We start from the raw sequence: 21,869 nt of genomic DNA on the forward strand, positions 1-21,869 counted from the left end.
ATGGCTTCAATTTACCTTTTCCAATTATGTGTTCAGGGTTTTACACGCCCCGGTATACATGAACGGCAGTATGATAAACATTCCGTCATTGAGATAGAGATCATGGTTAGCAACTCATGAAATAATGATTTTAGAACAGAATAGAAAGATATCTGTAAACAAAGCTCGTCATATCTTGAATTCGTTGCAATAGGCGTTACTCGCCTCCTCACATCCCCAACTCGGTCCTTTACCGGCCCAAACGAATCACACCAGCAGCCATGAGCTTCTGGATCTTGATGCGCACTTGCGGGTTGCGCATGTGCTCCTGAAGAGCACCAGGATCACTCTTGGCCTGTTGGAGGATACTCTGCATGACGGGGTCTTGGAGAATGGACATGATCTAGGGATGAATTTTAGTATGCGACATAACAGACGTGAGGGTGGTTTATTAATGTAGGAACATACCTCTGGGTCATTTTGGATACGCTCAGCAGTCTGCTGCTCCGTCTCACCAGCGCGAGCACTGAACTGCGCATCGAGACACTTCTGCTGCTGCTGCTCGATCTCGCGAGCATGGGTACCGTCATCATGCTCGGCAGCCTCGGTGAAAGTGTCCAGAGCACGGTTGTATTCCTTCATGATAAGCAGAGTCTGTCCCTTGCGCATGTAAGCGCGGATGAACTTAGGGTCCAGGGCGATGGCTTGGTCGCAATCCTGCACAGCCTGGGGGAAAGCCATCAGCTTGATCAGAGCAGCGGCACGATTGGAGTAGCCACGGGGGTCTTCTGGGGCACGCTTGATCATCTCGCTGAAAGCTTCCACAGCCGCAGGCCAGTCACCCTCCTGGAACTTCTGTTGACCAAGCTCACGGGCCTTCTCGGCTTCCTCAGGGCTCAGGTAGGCATTCCTTTCAGCGGTGGCCTTGGCCTTCTCGGCGTTACGCAGCTTGGTGAGGGCGTCGGGGGTCCGGTGTTCCATAAGAGACTTGTTATAGTACTCGATAGCCTGGGCAAGGTCGCCAAGCTTCTCATATGCGCTTCCGATACGGGTGAAAGACCTGGAAAAATTAGGAGTCGTCTCCTTGCAGAGGGTGGTGTATAACTTACTTGGCGATGGTCTTGAAGTCGGCGCGGAGTTCACGTCCTTCCTCAACGGCCTTCTGGCAGATCTCAATGGCACCCTGGTAGTCACCCTTTTCGAACTTGGCAGCACCGATGTTGTTGAGATAGGTAATGTCCTTGTTCAACTCCCAAGCCTTCTCGTAGTGCTCAATGGCCTCGTCGAATTTCCTCTGCTTGTAGAAATCGGTCCCAATGAGCTTCTCGGCATCGCCGGCCTCTTTAGCTTTCTTTTTCGCAATAGTTTCCTCGTCCTCGGGCTCGGGCTCGGGGGGTGGGCTCCTTTGGTGGTTGGGGAGCAGCGGGCTTTGCTTCGGGGGTGGGCTGATCCTGGCCTGGGGCACCCTCACCACCGAAGTTCATGTCAATTCCAAGCAAGACACTCATGACCTGCAAGAAACGGGGATCACGGATCTCCTCGCCAACGCTGTTAGGGTTCTGTCGGATCTTTTGCAGCTTCGCCATGAACTCTGGGTCAGCCAAGAGAGCGGAAGTCTTGGGGTTGCTAGCAAGCTTCTGGATCATGCCGGGGTCGTTGAACATGCTACCCAAGCCACCCAAAGGATCACCTGAAGCACCGTCAGCGGTGGCCTCGGCGTTGATTGCACGCTGAACGGCAGCGAGGCCAGACTTGGCCTGAGCGTTCTCGGGCTCGAGCTTCAATGCTTCCTCGTAGGCATCGTGGGCAGCCACTAAATTTGCGGATTAGCTACTCCAATATTCTCAATGCCTTTCCTTCTCCATCTCAACTTACGCAGATCTCCCAGGCCCCGTTGGGCAGCTCCCCTTACGAAGGTAGCCTTTGGACCAGTCAGGCTTAATGCTGATGGCCTTGTCGGCATCCTCAAGAGCCTTCTGGAATTCGTTCTGAGCGGCGTATACAGCAGAGCGGTTGGAGAAGAGGACTTGGTTCTCGGGCTCGATCGCGATGGCTTCAGTGAACTTCGCACTATTGTATCTTTATCAGCGGAGTCCTGCAAGGTGGATAGCGGGGTTGACTCGTACGTACATAGCAGTCGGGTAGTCCTTGGCCGAGAAGGCCTTATTACCTTCGGCTTTCAAAGCGTCCGCCATTCTGGGGTGAAGAATTATGGATTCAGAAGAGTGCAACTGATCCAAGATGGGGTTCAGACGGTTCTTTAGCTGCCGTGGTGACTACGCTTCTCGAAATTTCCAGACAGCCTGAGCCCTGAGGCAACAAAGAAACGTCCAAGCTCTGGCACGCTAGGCCTAATCAGGAATCCCCGCTTGCAAAAAAAGCCGCCAAACACCATAACTAATTTTTTCTTCCTTGACTCACAAGAGATCCTCTAGCAAAGGATTGTGAACCATGCGTCTTTAAGTTATCCCTCACTCTTGCAAGAGGCTTGAGTCAAACCATGCCACCCCTCATTCTCCAATGATTTGTCCTTTCTTCGCCCTCTCACTCGAGTCGACTCCATCCCGAACCTCCAACCATGGCCTCCGCGGGGTCAGTGGCCGAGCTCGCCTCGCAGCTCTACGATGCATGCGCCGAGCACCCCGACAGTGACCGCGCTTGGTACCAGGGCGCCCTCCTGGACCTCAATATTATTCCCAAGGGCCCCAATGAAATCGAGTTACTCCTACAATGCACCCAGTCGTTAGTCGACCAAAAGCTCTTTCGGCTTTTGGAGACACAGAACAAACGTCTCGCATGGCGAATTGTTTCCCGCGAAGATGCCGAAAAGCTCTCGAACCTCAATCCGGACGAGTCCCTCGTGTTCAGTGTGATTCACAGCTCAGCGCGTGTAGGAATATGGACCCGCAACATTCAAACCCGCACTGGCCTGCATAAGACGATCATGGACCGCTGCATCAAAAGTCTTGAGAGTAAGAACTATATCAAGGCCGTCCAGAATGTCAAATTCCCTAGCCGGAAAATGTACATGCTCGCAGGTCTCGCTCCAAGCGAAGACGTCACTGGAGGTGCCTGGTTTACCGACGGAGCCCTCGATAGTACCTTCATCAGCAGCGTGGCAGACTACCTTGAATACACCATCAGCGACAAGAGCTGGTACAAAGTCCCCGAGCATGGCCGTAACAAGCGTGTCAAGACCGCCAGTGGCAAAGCCGATGTGAAGCTCGAATCTGGCGAACCATCCTATCTTCCTCATCCTCCGAATTACCCCGACTACCCTACGGTCCAAGAACTCACCAACATCGTCAATTCGAGTGGCCTAACACCAGTCCAGTTATCGGAGGATAAGGTCCTCCAGCTGTTAAATCTGCTTGTTTTTGACCACAAGATCACCGCGATGCCGGACGGCAATTCATACAAAGCTCTCAAAAACCCCCAAATGGTTAAGCAGAAAAAGCAGGGCGAGCCCGACCTGCCTCACAAACCTGTCAAATCTCTCGGTGAAAATGGCATGACTGAAGGACCCTGCGGCCGCTGCCCGAGTTTCCGACTGTGTTCGCCCGGCGCCGCCATCAGCCCCGAAACATGCGAGTATTTCGATCCCTGGATGCAAAACGTCCTCGGATTCTGACAAACTCCCGCTATTCATGCCATGCACGTCGTGGCAAACTGAACTTCGACATGGCAAGGATCTAAAAAAAAAGAAAAAGAGCCGAAAGCAATTGCTATCGTCTTACTTCTTATTATGAATACAGTAGCGAGCTACTGCAACAACAATTGCATGGAGGACGGAGGATTAAAAAAAAAGGGAATCTCGTGCATAGCGAAAGGCGTTGTTATTTTCTTCGGTGTCGGTATCACACATGACATCGATTGCTTGTTCCCGCATGGGTCTAGGCCGTCTGCTACTTCAAGACTAGAGACTGCTCGAAACATCTAGATGAATAACGAATAGTTATCCCACCGGGAGATTTATCCTCCTCTTCCTTAGCCTGTCACCTGGCACAGTATTATCATGAAGCGTTATCCTGTAGATCTATCTCAAAATTGCACACCTTGGCCGTTGCTGATTTTCCGGCGTGCTCATCGATCCGATATGGTGCCACTAGCAGCTTATACTCCTACAAACTCCTACGACTCGGATGTCACTGAGGGGAACGTTTTTCTTATTGTAAACCATCTTCAAGTTCCACTATCCGACCGATTGATGGGAAGCGCTATGATCCAAGAACAGGCTTGCAGCTCGTAATAGCCCAAACCCAAACGCCGAGGGTATCAAAACCAAGCGACAAAATTCAAAATCCAGAATGGAGAGGAAATAAAATCGATTCAAAACCATATCCTCAACTTTTCCGACACTCCTCACAAAACCAAGTCCCAACGGGCTCCCTCGTCAACCCCACGCACTTCCAATGAAACCACTCATACGGACAATTATCGTTGTCACAAGCGACCATATCACCATGACTGACTGTGCGACAGGTACAATAGACCTTTGAGTCCTCATTCCCCTCGTCCTCGTCCTCGTCCTCGTCCATATCATCCTCTCCACCCCCGTATCCGATTCAGACATGTCAGCACTACTGAGCATGGAATCATCATCCTCCTCACCCCCGCCAGGCGACTTATGTGATTTAACCCTGCCGCTCGAATGCTTCAGGCCCTTTCGCGAAGACCCGCTCTTGTGCTTCTTCTGCTGGTGGGGTGCGACCTTCTTGGTGAGTGGTTTCTTGACGATGCCAGCGGCCATCGTGCGAGGACCGACACTGCCCGCGCGGCTGGAGACGGGAGTCCCAGCCTTCGGGGTGCCGGGGCCCATGGATGGTTGACGGAGATTGGAGGATGTAGTTGGGAGGGTTCCGAGAGTGGCGTTTAGACGGCGCCGTTTGCTGTCGACGGCGCCGGCTGAGGACTCACGTTGGCGCTGCAGATGAGGGACGCCTGATACACCGGCTGGGGTCGCGGGGGCTGAGCTGCGGGCTGATGCTTGCGCGACGAGGTTGGCAGCTTGCGCGACGCGCGGGGTATTGGAAGTAGACTGGTTTAGTTGTTGCGCAGCGTGGAGTATGGGGTTCTTGGTGTCGTTTGTGGGGTTGGTAGGGCGCGGGTTTGTGAAGAAAGCGCGAGGTGGGTCAGCGTAGTTTTTCTTGCTGTCGAAGAGAGAGGGGAGAGGAGGGTCATTTGTGAGGAGGCCTTCGTTGACCAGGTCGCGGATGCGAACGTCGAGGCGCTTGATCTGACGATCGAGGAGCACACATGCTTTTTCGCTGAGCTGGATTTTCTCATTCTGGATTTGCTCGCTACGGTCGAGATTCTGCAATACGGCTTTGCTGTATTCCTCTTCTTTTGGATTTGGCGCGAGACTACCGTTGAGTTTGATGAACTTTTGGATGCTTCCGTCTCGGGAGTTGATAATTGCGCGACACTCCTGCATCACTTTGTCTTTAGCCTCAATTTCTTCCATCAAATGATTTATCTCGGCTGGTAAGTTCGCTGCATCGTGCACGAATTGCTCCAGGACAGTCGCGCAGTCCTCGGCCCCGTGTGCCATATTTTAGATCTGGTCGTTTCGGCAGGATGCGGTGGCCGAGGGATCAGAGATAGAGCAGCGTTGTTGCGAACGAGTCAAGGGCAAACGCGTGGTATCAGTCCTCGATATCAATACCGATTTACGGAAGGGGTTGAGTGACGTTCCGCCGACAGGAAACGCAAAGAAAACGGGGAGAGGCGATTGGGAAGATTGAAATGGCACCCGACCGGCGCTGTCCTTGCCCACATGAAGAATGCTGACTCATCAATACACGAGAGGCTGAAACACTAGTCATGATGATCTTTCACACCGTCCTCAGGTTCTGGTATTCTCCAAATAGAATTTAGGAAGAGCTGTTCTGATAAGCGCGGCAGCAACTGATCTCGTAGATCTAGCTCAAGTATCATATCTTCATTATGCGTATGAGCACTGGAATTAGTAAACTAAGTTAAGATAAATTTTCGAACAATAGTTAATCATATCCTTGAGATTAATTGATACATACTACTTGGAAGTCCATGATTGCGGGCACGCACGAGTACGAGTATTAGAGCTACTCGAAATTTGGCCCGAATACCATGCACTAGGACATCCCACAGGTCTTTGAGGGTCTTCGACTAGAGCAGCCAAGGTAGAAAATGCATGCGTCTAATATGCAAACAGCGCAAACCGAAAATTGTCCCGCTATGGGTGTCGGAGTTTGCCCCGCGGTAGCGGAAGCTTGCGCAAGCAATAGTGACATACTCTTTCTACCTTCCAATTATTTGCTCTTTCCAAGATTCATACTACCGTCATATAAATCGCGAGCTACTTTCATCTCTTTAAACAAGATTTGAAGCCCGTCCCATCAACAGAATGGGTCAAGAAGAAGCTCCCTTGCCGGAGGGCATCTTTTCCCTTCTGGATACTGATCTTTACAAACTGACGATGCAATGCGCGATTTACAAGTACTTCTCAGACGTTCGTAAGTAGAGCTCACTTCGCTCTCACGATGTCTTACTGATTTGTTGCAGACGTGACCTATAGCTTCACGAATCGCACCCCGGACATGAAATTGCAACGCGGGGCATACAAATGGCTTTTGAAGCAAATTGAAGGTGCGAAAACAATTCATACCTCCATACCTAGCTAGAGCTGCTGGAGCTTTTTTCCTAATGATTCTGACGTTAGCTTTGTCAAATATCCGCGTCACGTCCGAAGAACGTGCGTTCCTCAAAAAGAAATGCCCCTACTTGAACGAAACATACCTTACCTTCCTCGAGACGTTCCGACTCAAGCCCAGCGAACAAATTGAACTCGTTTTCACTCCCACACAAGACACAGGCAGCAACAAGGATGAGGGCACCGTAGTGTACACCATCCAAGGACTCTGGGTGGACACCATTCTTTACGAAATCCCACTGCTGGCACTGACGAGCCAAGCCTACTTCAAATTCAGCAATACCGACTGGGATTACGAGGGTCAGGAGGAGAAGGCCTTCCGCAAGGGCTGTGTCTTGCTGCAAAACGGCTGCGTTTTCTCGGAATTCGGGTCTCGCCGTAGACGAGACTACCATACTCATGATCTTGTGATGAAGGGGTTGACTCGTGCTGCGGCAGAGGGAAAGAAGAATGGCTGGCCAGGTGTCCTGACTGGTACCAGTAATGTGCACTTCGCTATGAAATACGATACAAATGCCGTCGGAACAGTGGCACATGAGTGGTACATGGCTATTGCGGCGATCACGGACGATTATGAGAAGGCCAATGAGCTGGCACTCAGGTATTGGCTCGGCTGTTTCGGAGAAGGAGTAAGTACCTGGGCTATTTTTCTGGCGAGAGGAAACTGGATATCAGCTAATATCGTCAATAGGTCCTTGGCATCGCCCTTACCGATACCTTTGGTACCCCCGCATTCCTGAAAGCTTTCCGACAGCCTGTTTCATCTATTGAAGATGACAAGCCCACGGAAAGCAGTAAAACCTTTGCTCAAACCTACACCGGTGTCCGACAAGATTCCGGAGATCCAGCTTTCTTCGTCAAAACCATACGCGAGTTCTACGACCGCGAAGGTATCACCGATAAGAAGACAGTCGTGTTCTCTGACTCCCTTAACATCGACCACTGTCTGGAATACAAGAAGCTAGCTGAAGATGCCGGACTGGCCCCGTCGTTTGGTGTCGGCACATTCTTCACGAGTAGGTTCAACGCTGCTATTACTTCTGTTCATGACCTAACATGCTTCCTTGCGCAGATGACTTCGTCAACAAGTCAACCGGTGACAAATCAAAGCCATTAAACATCGTCATCAAGATCGCTACTGCAAACGGCAAACCCGCCGTCAAGCTGAGTGACAACCTCGGCAAAAACACCGGTGACTCTGCCAAGGTGCAAGAGGTGAAGAAGAAGCTGGGATACACGGAACAGAAATGGAACGAGATCGATGAGAGCAACCGTTGGACCAAGAAGTAATGGGAGTGGCTGACCGTATCCAGGTCTAAAGTTGAGGAACTAACATTTGCATGATACAAGATAGCTTCGGGGCCTTTCAATAGACGGTGGGTTTTGTGTTCGCAGTAAAAAGGCTATTCCTCCATAGCAATACCGTATCCTCTTAGAAGAGTTCGTTCATGCATGTCATTTCCATCTAGTTGGTATGTCATATCCCCTGAACGCTCATAAACCATAATCGAACAAGACTCGCTCCTTTGCCATATCGCTTAGAAAATAGTAGCGAGCTAAAACATGTCATTTCCGTCATTCAATCCCAAATCCCGGTCCAAATCACCCGTAATCTCTGTATGACTAGTCGAATAATGTCGCTTATTTCCAGTGTCAGCAGCCGGTAGGGAGTAATCAAAGGGGCTCGGATCAGAATCCAGATCAGTCTCGTGTGTGTTTAGGAATTCAAGTCCAGCAGTATGATCGAAAAGGTCATCTGTCGCTCGCTCTGCATTTGGCGTGCTTGGAAACAGAGCTTGCACCCAGTCTAGATCATCCAGCTCGTGTGATTGGATGGGCAAAGACGTTGGAGGATCAGGCGGCGCAGTGTCAGGAAAAGCGTCAAAGTCGGTGGCGAGAAAAGGAAAGGGATGGTCGGCGGTCGTTTCTGGGGTTGCAAAGTTATCATTAAAGTCGAAGTCGTTAGGGAAGGGCGTTTGGTATGTATTCGGCTGAGATGCATTTGAGTTATGTGTGGGGGTCGGTTCAATCTTTTGTGCCTGGGCCCCGGAAGAGGATGCTGCACGGTTGCGTGAAGGGTTCTCTGGTGTAGGTCGGTCGAGGGAGTTTGGTGTTGAGACCGTATCGACATTGTTGTTATGTTGCAAGTCTCCAAGCGAGATTGTCGGGGTGTCAAAATTGTGTTGCATAATTTGGAAGAATGTGTTGGAATTGTAGTTTCCTGATTGATGTTTTATAGCAGCTTCCAGATTTGCAAACTCGATATTGGCAGCAGGATACATGTCTTTGAGACAGTGTAGGACATGGATACATCGATGGAAGTTATAGAGACTGCTTTCACGAATCGCCGGGTTTTCGGACATCGAATTCGACAGATGTGCCACTGCAGCTGGAAGTACCACAGTTACACCGGATTGCGGTAAGAACCTTGTGAGGTTGATATTATGTAGGCCTTGAATGATATGAGTTATTCCGGTGGCAGCTTCATGCATTCTACTCCGAGCGGTGTCGCGCCATTGGACACGAGCCTTTGACTGGTCTGTTGTGTTCGCAGCCCAAGGACGATGCAGCGCACTACTGGTGGCATGGTAGAGCATTCTCAACATGGCACCGTGCAGCAGCAACACATCTTCGCCATCGCGGAACTGACTATTTCCAGAAGCTGGGATGAATTGGGCCTCTTTTGGAAGACCACCAAGCCACGAATCCAATTTCTGCCTGCATCGAGTGAATTCTGATTCCGAAGCCTGTCTTGGTATCAAGGTCACGGTTGTACGATCTGTAGCTCCCAGTTGACGCTGAGAAGGGGTATATTGCGCAAATAGTACCCTGCCAATGCACTGACACAATTTCACTTTCTCAATAAACATTGTGGCAAGACGTTTCTGATGAGATCTATCTTCAAGCTGCCGGCAACGGAAAAGAGCAACCGCAGAGGGAGAGAACGGCTCGAAATCAAAGTCCTCCCGTTTGAGCATTGGGACATTACTGGTCCCCTCGTTCACTTGAAGTGGGCGGCGCATTCCCATCGCAATAAGCCGATCCCGCGAATACAAACACCACCATAGCCGTGTCCGCAGTCGCCTTGTTTGCGGATCAACGTTGGCCGTTGACGGGTCAACGTTCAAACCAATGGAGTGAGCCTGAGTGTTACATATTCCGATCCAGTCCCAAATATCGCGATGGCGGCAGTTCTGAGGGTCTGACCAGTAAGTCATCAACAGTGAAACCTGTAGGATGACGATGCGGTCCTCTTCGCAGTCGAGTGAATAAAGCAACTAGAACGGGAAAGTGTATTAGCGGACAATCTTAACTCGGGGTATTGTGCATGGTGTAAGTAGCTCACTCGTAATCTGGTGAAGAATGCGTCCCGCGCGCTCTTCCTACTCGAATACCCTGCGTCCTGCAAATGTTTCAAATCGACAAAGGCAGTCCCGACAAACATCACCGCTTGAAACAAGAGAACACTGACGTTCCCATTAGGATCGTTCTCGGCCACGCTTCTTAAGAACCGTTGCAGGTTCAGGACGGGCATGAAGCTGTGTACCCATTTGATATAGGAGCGGAGGAGCTCATTCCGCAGGCCACTTTCAGGAATCGTAAGGGCACCGCGGAAGCGTAAGAACTCCAGGTCTTCGGGAGAGATATGGGTCGGTAGAGGTTTCAAGAATCGCGGCTCCTCATCCAATATAGCAGTCAAGGGGTCGAAATCCGGATCAATAAGGTCTTGTACCGCTGAAATCATATTTGCCAGTGGCATCGAGCTGTGGACAGCCGGATCACCAAGCATTCGCCATCCGTTGGGAGGCTTAGGCGCTGAGAGCCAGGGGGGCCTGCAGTTCGTAGCTCTGCAGGGTGTGGCATCTTCTTTCAAAGCCGAAGTCCTCAGTGTCTTGCAACTTGCGCTTACAGGCCTGCGGGCTGGTAGTCGGGGATACAGACATCGCCTCGGGCACATATCCACAGTACGCCGCAACGACAAGGGAAGAAAATGTAACCAGGACCAGATACGGAAGAATAGAGAACAACCCCAGAAAACGAACAAGGGCGGTAGCCGGAACGCACGGGGATGTGGGGTAAATTTTGCGGATGGGGCTAGAGCCAATATCAGCCAGATTGACGACCTGCTATACTTCTGTACTCCTGGTTCCCGATGTCCTCTGCCGTGTGGGGCTGCCTTTATCGCTGGATTGGCTACGAGGCTAACGGGCGACAGTTACCCCGGATTTCGACGGTTTTAAAAGCGACAGGACGGTATCCAGAGAGTAAATGCGAAAAATCTATCGATATTGGAAGCTTGAATCACCATCTCTGTTCAAATGATATATGATTATATAGCAGGAAGTCACCGAGGCCCAAACCGAGAGGGCGAAACATCGCGGCAGTTGATGTCGGGAGTCGGTTTTACCCGCCAGCGATCTCATTGGTGGCCAAATCCCATCTGGCCTCTAGGACTCGCTACAGCTTATTAAACTATGAGTCGAGGCTTAGATGTTTTAAAACTAAACTAAAAGTTTCTCCGACGTGGGAAATACTCGCATCCGTGGCATCCATCATTGGGAGCCCTCATTATAGAAACACCAGCCCTCGACGCGGAAGTGTTAAGCCCACCATTGCACATCAGTCTTTAAGTTTGCCCCAAGTTTCTCATTTTCCATCGTATTTGTGCCCCGATTCTGAGCGGAATTTTGAACGGACCCGAAGTTTTTATCGGGGTCCTATCGCGTACCCGCTACAGATGGTGTCGTAATAGTTCTGCCGATGACAGTAGTACTTTCAGGTACTACCTAGGCGAGGGGGTGCATCCTATCACTAGTAATAGTATTAGTCTATACATCCTACGTAAGTAAGGGCTGGAAGAATATGCTTTGTGACGCCTGGCAGCTTACCGCATAACCAACCGTCCTTGCTTGATCTTCCAGAAATCAGACAGGACATTCGTAATAGTGTTCAAACTTGGGATTGGTTTCTGGCTCTACACGGTATTAAGGTGTCAACTAATATTCCTTCAGTATTCAGCCAGGGCTTGATAACAGTCTAGTTCTACCAGTTACTCATGGGGTCGGTGGTTTGGTATGCTTCAGATGGGCTCAGGGGGGTTGGCCGATCGGAAGAGTAAATACTGGGCCCTCAGAATCCCCAAGAAGAACTACAGGTATAAACCTGACAAGCCACTCTGTTTTATATGCTAGTTCACGCCGACGACTTAGAGATTATTAGAGAGATATTAGCGGTATGATTCAACGCGATAAGAAAACTAAAACTGCTCAAATTTCTTTCTTGAGGGCTTCATTGTTGGTGTGCTCGTTGAGATGGTGCAACTATCAAGTAGGAGTGTGGTTAAATCTCTTTGTTGTAAGACCCGTTGACTTCGTACAGATCAGTAGATTTACAACATGAGACCCCAGGTTTAAGGTATCCAGGTCGCTCTGATACCGCAATTGAAGTATATACCTTTTGGCTTAGAAAGTTAGGGTTCGGTGGCCGATCATCTTTTGGCCCAATGATAAGGGATTAAAAATCGAGCTCAAGTCCCTGCCCAATCAGCGCGACTCCAAATCTTTGGTGTTCCGATCCAAAAACTTCCAACAAAATAAACCGACTGCCGAATGATTAACTTTTCCAAATGGGAAAACAGCAGCTATAGCTACTGAGAGTTCTTGACAGCCTTTCTTCTTCAGGTCCCTCTTGATTGAAGGTTCATTGCCAGTTCGGACATTGCAAATTCATCTTGTTCCTCTTGCACAAGCTACCTCAAATCCAGTATTTTACACATAAAGGGGAAGCTTCAAGGTTCTGTCAACACCTCGGTCACAACAATTTCTTCGCCTGTAGAAGCATTACTCTCTAAGGAGGGGGGGCTCGGCCCCAGTGGTCCATGCAGCGGCCAGTGACGCTCCTATTGATGCTACAGGTTAACCAGAGAAACACAAGTATACGTGGCATTTCTGGATCATCTTCCCTGCTCTCAGCATCACGGGGTTCCTCGCTTCGTTGGAAGGCTTCCTTATAATCACTGCCATGCCAGCTATCACTCCCGAGCTGAAGACAGGTGCCAACCATGTCAGGGTGATTAACGCTTTTATCCTGACAAGGTAAGGTGGATCTTATGTGTTCCTAGCTACTAGCCGCTAATTGTGGAAAAATGGCGTTCTTCGGCCGCTTTACGGCCTGCTGGCTAACACATTCGGCCATCGATTGGTCACGGTTGCTGCTCACGCGCTCCTATTGGGGAGTGGTCTTGCTAGCTGTATAAAGATATGGGCATACTTATTGCCGACCGTACCTTCCAGAGCGGGCAAGTTGGTGCACAGTCATGATGGTCAGTCACTTTATATCCTCAACTCCCTCGAAGGTTAGCGATCGTAACAACGTACCAACTGGATCTTATCGTTTCTGACCTTGTACCCGGCCGCCAGCGTGGCCAGTCCATAGGGATCACCTGTGCTGCCGTATATATCGGAATAGCTTTTGGACCATACGCGGGAGGTATCATTGTCGATACAATTTCCTGGAGATGGGCGTTCTACGTCAGTCTTCCCATTGCCGGCTTTGCTGCCGTGGTTGTCGCAATTGGCTTCAGCATCAGCTATCGCAAGAACTTAGTTAAGGAGCGTCTGGTGAAATTCACGTTGTCGGCAATACCATGCAGCTAGATCGTCGTGTCTCTTTGACTGTTCGACAACAGTACCTCCGCAGCAGGATTTTCTATCACATTGATCTGGTCTATCCTCAGCATGTGGCGCATCTACTTCCTATCTGTCTACTTCCGTGCTGTCCAGACGTGTTTTCCTGTCCATACCGGAGTCCAGATCCTCCCAAAAGATCACTCTTCTCCTGCTGTGGTCATCGGCGATGCTTTCATGAAGATTGTGGGCAGGTTTGCCCCTGTCCAATTCGTGGGCTTATAAGTGGCCATTGTCGGACAAGGGCTTTTCACGATCCTTGAGGAAATCCGTCGACCGCAGCATCGGTCCCCATTCGAATGCTCGCGGGTTTCTTCTTCAATCTGATCCTGCCATGCCTCCTTCCTGCCGTACAGGCCGGGCTCGATGAGCACCGCAGCCGCCATGGCATTCTGGGCCTTCATCCGAAACTTCGGTATCATCTGGGGCATGACCATTTCCTCAGCAATCATGAACCGGTTCGAGTCGCTCTTGTCCACGATCTCCGATCCAGCTGTCCGAGCTTCCCTGAGTGATGGGCAGGCGTACGAACGCGCCTCGGAGGCTTTCGTCGATTAGTATTCCAATCCTGTTCGCGCGGAAATCATCCATACCTATTCGGAGTCTCTGAAGCGCACTTTGCAGATGTCCATCGCGCTTGTAAGAGTCGCTCTCCTAGCCGGCAATTCTAGGATGTAACGACTTCACTATTTTTTTTATCCAAAGGTTTCGACTATATATCCTTTTTCAGCTTATTGAGCGATGGCATATGTCGGTCCTTCTCTCAACGTATTTGAAATCTGGCCGGAGATCCCGTGTTGGTATCTTGAGCTACCGTGACCAACATAGACCTAGACAACCCATCCACGTACCAGTATCAAATACAGTGCACAATATTGAAAGTATGTCGTGATTAACGGGGTTAGTTAAGCTCGACATTCTGCAAGCCGAACAGTCTCGAGGAGCGCCGCTTAGAGTAACGCTAAATCTCGAGTAGTTTAATTAACGCTTTCACTAGCCAATGCAAGGAGTCCTGAAGTTCCGCTACGGTCGCTAGCGTAAGTAGTTGGAAGTCCGTGAAGATATTCATATGCCAATTTCCCAAGACATTTGGTATTCATAACATTACGGGGCAAACATGACAGTGCTCGCAATATCCCGTCGAAGAGAACTATTGTACAGAGATGAAGGACGGTGCGTCTGAACGCGCCATAGCACCTTCCTCATGAATCGAGGCCATTATATTGCCACAGAGGGCGAGTAATCGATATGGAAGGATAGGATTTCGAATCACAGTTGATTTACATGCTGATGGACGTTAGTGACGTCTCCGGTGATTGATCACACGCTTCGGTTCCTGATCGACTTACGGAGGGAGGAGGATCTCGCCGAGGCTGCTGTGGAGGAAAGCGACGCCGACCTATTCAAGAAGTTAGAATCTGATTCAGGAAATCACTGGATAGAATCAAGGTAGGGCACTTACACCAAAGACGATCAGGCTACGGACGATGGTGTTGTTCTCGGGGTTGGTGGCCTCATCGTAAATGGTGCTGAAGAGGCCCTTCTGGCCGTGGGAAACGCGCTTGGGGGCCATTTTGGTTGATGATATGGAGGTTGAAGATCAGGGAGAGCTTTAGATGGGGATGATCGAAGTTGGAGGTTGAGAAATCAAATCTGCGGCAACTCGGAGCGGGCTTGGCGGTCGCTGCGTCGTGGGTCCGTCCGGGCACCCGTACTTGTTTTTGCTGTCGGGACACTAGATCGCGACCAAGAAATGGTTATATCAAGGTCAAAGAATCCATCCTCATACAACGATTAAGAATGACATGGAGGGTTCCTAAAGGAGATTCTATTCCACAGTATCATCAATAATTCGATAAAACTTCGCTTCACCTTACAAAATCTTGTGCGGGTCTAAAGCATTATGCTCCATGGTGTTAGATGTATTATTTGCTACTATGGAGAAACGACGTCAATAGACAGAGAGAAACCATAGAACTAGCTTCAAAGCCGTAATACTCCATACTATCTAGCAAATAGGCAACGTTTCTTTGAAAGAGAAAGAGATCGGCTTGCGCGAAGGCAAAATCTATGAGATCACGTGTCACGTCACGTGGGATAACACTCAGCAAGGTTAGCGCGGAAAGACCGCCGAAGCATCAAGATTCTTGGTGATCTCCAGTCCCTTCATCCTTGCGACAGGGAAGTCTTATCAAGCTCACCGTGCTCTTCCCCTAGCTTGTCCCCAACTTGCGGGAAGACTGCAGGAACGTTTCTTCAGTCTCTTACAGGCGGGCTCAAGTTACGTGTTTGGTGATCCCCGATTACAAGCGCGAGGGTGACCTGCTAGGTAGCTGGTCCTTCATCCCAGATTTCATTCACTTTTCCTTCCTTCGCCCCTCCCCCTCCTCCCTTCCCCACCTCTCCGCGCGGCAGCGTTTGTTTCTGTGAGACACCACACTCTCTTGGTGGCGACTCATTACCCGACTCCCGACGCGCCGTCCGCAAATCTTTCCTTCCGCCACCGTTCACCGCAAGATCGGTCCCGCTTGAAAACCGACATCATGGATACCTACGACGATGGCTACGAGGAGGATATCTACGAGGAAGGAGATGAGGGAATCACCTCGGAGGACTGCTGGACCGTGATATCTTCGTTCTTCGACACCAAGGGTCTGGTCTCCCAGCAGCTCGACTCATTCGATGAATTCATCTCTTCGACGATGCAGGAACTGGTCGAGGAACAAGGACAAGTGGTTCTCGACCAGACTCTACCGCCGGCCGAAGACGAAATCGACCCCGTGGTGGTTCGCCGATATGAACTCAAATTTGGTACGGTCATGCTTTCGCGCCCATCGGTAACAGAAGGTGATGGCGCAACCACAATCATGCTTCCGCAAGAAGCGCGTCTGCGAAACCTCACCTACGCCAGTCCGCTCTACCTGGGTGTCACGAAGAAGATTATGGAAGGACGGGAACGTCCGATCGGCGATGGTGATGACGATGAGCTGCCTGCGGACAACGATGAAGACCGTAAAGCCCGTGGTACGAATCTGCAGTGGGAACAAAAACAACTCTCAGCGGAGCAGACCAAGGAGGAAACAGTGTTCATCGGAAAGATGCCCATCATGCTGAAGTCCAAATACTGTATCCTGAAGGATCTGAACGAGCAGTCGCTCTACGCTTGGAACGAGTGTCCTTACGATTCTGGCGGTTATTTCATTATTAATGGTAGTGAGAAGGTTTTGATTGCGCAGGAACGAAGTGCCGGAAATATCGTCCAGGTCTTCAAGAAAGCACCACCGAGCCCAACGCCTTATGTTGCTGAAATTCGCAGTGCCGTCGAGAAGGGCTCACGTCTGCTGTCCCAACTCGCTCTTAAACTCTTCGCCAAGGGTGACAGTGCCAAGGGCGGCTTTGGTCCCACCATCCGCTCGACCCTTCCTTACGTCAAGACCGATATCCCCATTGTCGTTGTCTTCCGTGCTTTGGGTGTTGTGTCTGACGAGGATATCCTTAACCACATTTGCTACGACCGAAACGATACCCCCATGCTGGAGATGTTGAAGCCCTGTATCGAGGAAGGGTTTGTCATTCAAGACCGCGAAGTTGCCCTCGATTTCATTGCCAAGCGTGGCTCCTCTCAAGCGAACTTGAATCACGAACGTCGGGTGCGATATGCGCGAGAGATCATGCAGAAGGAATTGCTCCCTCACATTTCGCAAAGCGAAGGAAGCGAAACTCGCAAGGCTTTCTTCCTTGGTTACATGGTGCATAGACTGCTCCAGTGTGCACTGGGTCGTCGTGACGTTGACGATCGTGACCACTTCGGTAAGAAGCGTCTGGATCTGGCTGGTCCTTTGCTAGCCAACCTGTTCCGTGTCCTCTTTACTCGTGTCACTCGGGACTTGCAGCGCTATGTCCAGCATTGCGTTGAGAGCAACCGTGAGATTTACCTCAACATCGGCCTCAAGGCTAGTACCCTTACCGGTGGTTTGAAGTATGCGCTGGCTACGGGTAACTGGGGTGAACAGAAGAAGGCTGCCAGTGCCAAGGCGGGTGTGTCCCAAGTGCTTAGTCGTTATACCTTTGCTTCGACTTTGTCTCACTTGCGACGGACCAACACGCCCATCGGACGAGATGGTAAAATTGCTAAACCCCGACAGTTGCACAACACGCATTGGGGTCTTGTCTGCCCTGCCGAAACTCCTGAAGGTCAGGCTTGTGGTCTGGTCAAGAACTTGGCTCTTATGTGCTACATCACTGTAGGCACTCCGAGCGAACCTATCATTGATTTCATGATTCAACGGAACATGGAAGTCCTCGAAGAATTTGAACCTCAGGTCACACCTAATGCCACGAAGGTGTTTGTCAACGGTGTCTGGGTTGGTATCCACCGTGATCCGTCCCACTTGGTCAACACCATGTCTTCTTTGCGTCGTCGCAATATGATCTCGCACGAAGTCAGCTTGATCCGTGACATTCGTGAGCGTGAATTCAAGATTTTTACCGACGCTGGTCGTGTCTGTCGACCCCTCTTCGTGGTTGACAACGACCTCAAGAGCGAAAACGCTGGGTCCCTGATCCTCAACAAGGAGCATATCCACAAGCTGGAGCAAGACAAGGATCTGCCACCAGATCTCGACCCCGAGGAACGACGGGAGCGTTACTTCGGATGGGATGGGTTGGTACGGTCTGGCGCCGTCGAATACGTGGACGCTGAAGAAGAAGAGACCATCATGATTGTCATGACCCCTGAGGATTTGGAAATTTCCAAGCAGCTCCAGGCCGGGTACGCTCTGCCAGAAGATGAATCGGCCGATCCCAACAAGCGTGTCCGTTCAGTTCTGACTCAGAAGGCGCACACTTGGACTCACTGTGAGATCCACCCTAGTATGATCCTGGGTGTCTGTGCCAGTATCATTCCTTTCCCCGATCATAACCAGTCGCCTCGTAACACCTACCAGTCTGCCATGGGTAAACAGGCTATGGGGGTGTTCTTGACCAACTTCGCCCAGCGTATGGAAACCATGGCAAACATTCTTTACTACCCGCAGAAGCCTCTTGCCACTACACGCTCTATGGAGTTCTTGCGATTCCGTGAGCTGCCTGCTGGTCAGAACGCTATTGTTGCCATCGCTTGTTACTCCGGATACAACCAGGAAGATTCTGTGGTTATGAACCAGAGCAGTATCGACCGTGGCCTGTTCCGCAGTCTGTTCTACCGAACCTACACCGACAGTGAAAAGATGGTGGGCCTGAGTGTTTTGGAGCGGTTCGAGAGGCCCATGCGTGCCGACACCCTTGGTATGCGTAAAGGAACCTACGACAAACTGGACGATGATGGTATTATCGCTCCGGGTACTCGTGTATCTGGTGAAGATATCATCATCGGAAAGAGACTGCCCCGTTGGCTCCGGATGCCGAGGAACTTGGCCAGCGCACCAAAGCCCATACCAAGATTGACGTCTCGACGCCTCTTCGGAGCACCGAGAACGGCATCGTCGATCAAGTGTTGATTTCAACCGGCAACGACGATCTCAAGTTCGTCAAGGTGCGCATGCGTACGACCAAGGTTCCCCAAATCGGTGACAAATTTGCCTCTCGTCACGGTCAGAAAGGTACAATCGGTATCACCTACCGCCAAGAAGATATGCCTTTTACTCGCGAGGGTATCGTGCCTGATCTGATCATCAACCCTCACGCCATTCCCTCTCGAATGACCATTGCTCACTTGATTGAGTGTCAGTTGAGTAAGGTGTCTGCGCTGCGTGGATTCGAAGGTGACGCCACGCCCTTCACCGATGTGACTGTCGACTCGATTTCCCGCCTCCTCCGCGAGCACGGATACCAGTCGCGTGGGTTTGAGGTCATGTTCAACGGCCACACCGGTCGTAAGATGGTGGCACAGGTGTTCCTAGGTCCGACATACTACCAGCGTCTGCGCCACATGGTGGATGACAAGATTCACGCTCGTGCTCGTGGTCCCACACAGATCCTGACCCGCCAGCCTGTCGAAGGTCGTGCTCGTGATGGTGGTCTGCGGTTCGGAGAGATGGAGCGCGATTGCATGATCGCTCACGGTGCTAGTGCGTTCTTGAAGGAACGTCTGTTTGACGTGTCGGACCCCTTCCGCGTCCACATTTGCGACGACTGTGGTCTGATGACCCCTATTGCGTAAGTTTCTGCTCCATGACCCCGATATCGAGAAAACCATGGCTAACAATCACTATAGTAAACTCAAGAAGGGTCTCTTCGAGTGCCGCCTGTGCAACAACAAACACCGCATCTCCCAGGTGCACATCCCCTACGCCGCCAAGCTTCTGTTCCAAGAGCTGGCCTCGATGAACATTGCCGCGCGGATGTTTACCGGTCGATCTGGAGTGTCGGTGCGCTAATCATGTTTTGCGTGGCTCCTCAACTTTTTTTTTTCCTCCTCTTTTTTCTAACTGTACTTTAATGATTTACAAAATGCGGGTCTTAGGACTATGTTGCGGCGTCGGGGGTGGGCCATCGCATCTTCATCCATCTGGTCATACATAGTCAGAAAGTCAGAATCAACGAGTCTGTTGTCTCTTTGTGGTATTTGTAGAGGCACTGCTGGTCTGCTCCCAGTGCAGCTATTAGGAGATATGCGGAGTATCATGTTATGATGACACTGTTGGGGGGACTTGGGGTATCCTGGGGTCTTAGATCTTTCGGTGGTCCTGTCTAAGCCATTCTTGTACGAGGTCCCTCTGTTGCCCTTGCTGGGGTATATTGATACCTAAGTACCCAACACAACGATTCCCATGTATTTAGCATGAAACGCGAAATCCCAACTTGTTCAGGTTCTAGTCACAACCCTAAATTCCTAAAGATGCGAGCGCCGAGGAATACCACAGATACCGTCCCCGTCATACACTAGTCAACAGAATGAGATCTGATAGTAGAACCGTCAGCATGGCAAGGGAGGTCCTTTCACCGAGAAGCTTGTCCAATCTGATCCGATGTTCTATTCCCATTTTGTCAAGATCTACACCACTGCAGGTCCGGGACGGCGCGTCGACTCAATGCATCTTATTTGATAAATCAAGTGATCGTACATGCGTCACACATGTGACACTCTCGACAATCCAAAACTCTGAAGATCTACAAGCAGGCTTTCTCTTACGAAATATTACGGCAAATCGAAGGAGTAAGACAATAAATCCATGTATCATTTCTTTATGGCTCAAGCAAGGATTAAGAAAAAAAAAAAAGCTTCACTGGAAAAAGTCATAACGCTTACTCATCAGACATCATAAAATATCGTACACGATCTGTTTTTTAAGCACGCTGGTTACCAATCGTAGTGGAGCCGTCCCGGTCAGAGTCCACGCGGGGATCAAGCTTGTTGGCAACGTTGCTGTCGTGGGGACCGGCAGTGGAGCGGCTAGAAGGGTTGTTGTAGCTGCTGCCCGTACCAGCACCTGCACCGGCTGCACCCGCGTGCTGGGCCTCCTCGAAGGTCTTGGTGGAGGTTGGGCCGTTGCTGAAGTCACCGTCCATTTCTCCGGCCGTACCGAGGAGGCTGTCCTTGCGGACTTCCTTCTCGTAGTGGTGGGTGTTGTCGAGGTCGGAGTCGACGCGGGGATCGGCCTTGTTGGCGACGTTGCTCTTGTGGGGTCCAGCGGTGGAAGAGGCGGGGCCGGTCATGCGAGACTCCTGAAGAGAGTCACGGCCGGTGTTGGTGGTGCCGCTTGTGCTGTTGCGCTGGGTGCTGTCGAGGTCAGAGTCGACGCGGGGGTCAGCCTTGTTGGCGACGTTGCTGTCGTGGGGTCCGGCAGTGGACGAGGCGGGACCGGTAGTGCGAGACTGCTGAAGGGATTCACGGCCAGCGCCGGTGGCTGTGGCTCCTCCTGCGGCGATGCCGGGGGCGGCAGATTGGCTGTGAGAGGTACGGGTGTTGTCAAGGTCCGAGTCGACGCGAGGGTCGGCCTTGTTGGCGATGTTGCTGTCATGAGGGCCATAGTTGGTGGACTGCGAGCCGTAGCCACGGGTAGTGGGCTCATTCAGGGATGAGCCGGTAGTAGCACCAGTAGTGGCTCCAGTGTGGGAGGTGCGGGTGTTGTCCAGGTCCGAGTCAACACGGGGATCAGCCTTGTTGGCGATGTTGCTATCATGAGGACCGTGGTTGGTAGACTGGGAGCCATAGCCCGTGGAGCCACCCGTGGAGCCAGCTACGTTAGATCGGTCGCTGTCGACGCGGGGGTCGGCCTCGTTGGCAACGTTGCTGGCATGAGGACCGTGGTTGGAGGACCGCGCATTCTCGTTGAAGGTGTTGTTGTCGGTGCGGTCATCGACGTCGTCCTTCTGGTGGTGGGAGACAGCGTCCTTGACCTTGTTGATGATGCCAGACATGATGGATGGATATCAAAGTTGTATCGAAGTGATGTTGGAAAAGAGGAAGGTGAAAGATGTGAAAAGGTTTGAAAAGGGCTTAAAGGGCTTTTAAGTAGACAATTTGTTTGCTTGTATTGGTACTACACGGCTAATTCCAGGATTGCTTATAT

At 51.0% G+C, this 21,869-nt stretch overlaps 9 protein-coding genes across 9 annotated transcripts; 4 read left to right on the forward strand and 5 right to left on the reverse strand.

Annotated features, from left to right (window-relative positions):
- Nucleotides 1–229: 229 nt before the first annotated feature.
- On the reverse strand, nt 230–2,174 carry sti1 (Hsp90 cochaperone STI1; the record flags this gene model as incomplete). Its single annotated transcript, XM_058475567.1, has 6 exons — nt 230–382; nt 448–1,039; nt 1,089–1,366; nt 1,413–1,792; nt 1,892–2,049; nt 2,110–2,174. The coding sequence occupies 6 exons, from the start codon at nt 2,172–2,174 to the stop codon at nt 230–232; spliced, it is 1,626 nt and encodes a 541-aa protein (XP_058328457.1).
- Nucleotides 2,175–2,557: 383 nt separating this feature from the next.
- N7468_006272 (RPC34 RNA polymerase subunit family protein) lies at nt 2,558–3,610 on the forward strand (the record flags this gene model as incomplete). The annotated part of the gene is made up of 1 exon (XM_058475568.1): nt 2,558–3,610. One exon carries the CDS (start codon nt 2,558–2,560, stop codon nt 3,608–3,610), a length of 1,053 nt encoding a protein of 350 aa, XP_058328458.1.
- A 762-nt stretch (nt 3,611–4,372) lies between these two features.
- On the reverse strand, nt 4,373–5,530 carry N7468_006273 (putative PHD finger domain protein; the record flags this gene model as incomplete). Its single annotated transcript, XM_058475569.1, has 1 exon — nt 4,373–5,530. One exon carries the CDS (start codon nt 5,528–5,530, stop codon nt 4,373–4,375), a length of 1,158 nt encoding a protein of 385 aa, XP_058328459.1.
- An 834-nt stretch (nt 5,531–6,364) lies between these two features.
- Nucleotides 6,365–7,960, forward strand: N7468_006274 (nicotinate phosphoribosyltransferase; the record flags this gene model as incomplete). Its single annotated transcript, XM_058475570.1, has 5 exons — nt 6,365–6,473; nt 6,523–6,606; nt 6,680–7,299; nt 7,362–7,686; nt 7,743–7,960. The coding sequence occupies 5 exons, from the start codon at nt 6,365–6,367 to the stop codon at nt 7,958–7,960; spliced, it is 1,356 nt and encodes a 451-aa protein (XP_058328460.1).
- A 266-nt stretch (nt 7,961–8,226) lies between these two features.
- On the reverse strand, nt 8,227–10,628 carry N7468_006275 (transcription factor domain-containing protein; the record flags this gene model as incomplete). Its single annotated transcript, XM_058475571.1, has 2 exons — nt 8,227–9,948; nt 10,017–10,628. The coding sequence occupies 2 exons, from the start codon at nt 10,626–10,628 to the stop codon at nt 8,227–8,229; spliced, it is 2,334 nt and encodes a 777-aa protein (XP_058328461.1).
- A 2,404-nt stretch (nt 10,629–13,032) lies between these two features.
- Nucleotides 13,033–13,914, forward strand: N7468_006276 (uncharacterized protein; the record flags this gene model as incomplete). The annotated part of the gene is made up of 3 exons (XM_058475572.1): nt 13,033–13,304; nt 13,359–13,550; nt 13,713–13,914. Coding segments are annotated over 3 exons (666 nt in total), but the record flags the coding sequence as incomplete, so codon positions are not given.
- Nucleotides 13,915–14,636: 722 nt separating this feature from the next.
- N7468_006277 (uncharacterized protein) lies at nt 14,637–14,929 on the reverse strand (the record flags this gene model as incomplete). The annotated part of the gene is made up of 3 exons (XM_058475573.1): nt 14,637–14,643; nt 14,706–14,755; nt 14,819–14,929. The coding sequence occupies 3 exons, from the start codon at nt 14,927–14,929 to the stop codon at nt 14,637–14,639; spliced, it is 168 nt and encodes a 55-aa protein (XP_058328463.1).
- Nucleotides 14,930–15,899: 970 nt separating this feature from the next.
- On the forward strand, nt 15,900–19,927 carry N7468_006278 (DNA-directed RNA polymerase II subunit RPB2; the record flags this gene model as incomplete). The annotated part of the gene is made up of 4 exons (XM_058475574.1): nt 15,900–18,711; nt 18,735–19,512; nt 19,571–19,724; nt 19,820–19,927. The coding sequence occupies 4 exons, from the start codon at nt 15,900–15,902 to the stop codon at nt 19,925–19,927; spliced, it is 3,852 nt and encodes a 1,283-aa protein (XP_058328464.1).
- Nucleotides 19,928–20,643: 716 nt separating this feature from the next.
- On the reverse strand, nt 20,644–21,717 carry N7468_006279 (uncharacterized protein; the record flags this gene model as incomplete). Its single annotated transcript, XM_058475575.1, has 1 exon — nt 20,644–21,717. The coding sequence occupies one exon, from the start codon at nt 21,715–21,717 to the stop codon at nt 20,644–20,646; it is 1,074 nt and encodes a 357-aa protein (XP_058328465.1).
- Between the last annotated feature and the right edge of the window lie 152 nt (nt 21,718–21,869).

The sequence above is a fragment of the Penicillium chermesinum genome (assembly GCF_028974085.1).
Source record: "Penicillium chermesinum strain IBT 19713 chromosome Unknown utg000005l:1.0-4115287.0:1.0-4118363.0, whole genome shotgun sequence".
In the NCBI taxonomy this organism is placed as follows: Eukaryota; Fungi; Ascomycota; class Eurotiomycetes; order Eurotiales; family Aspergillaceae; genus Penicillium; species Penicillium chermesinum.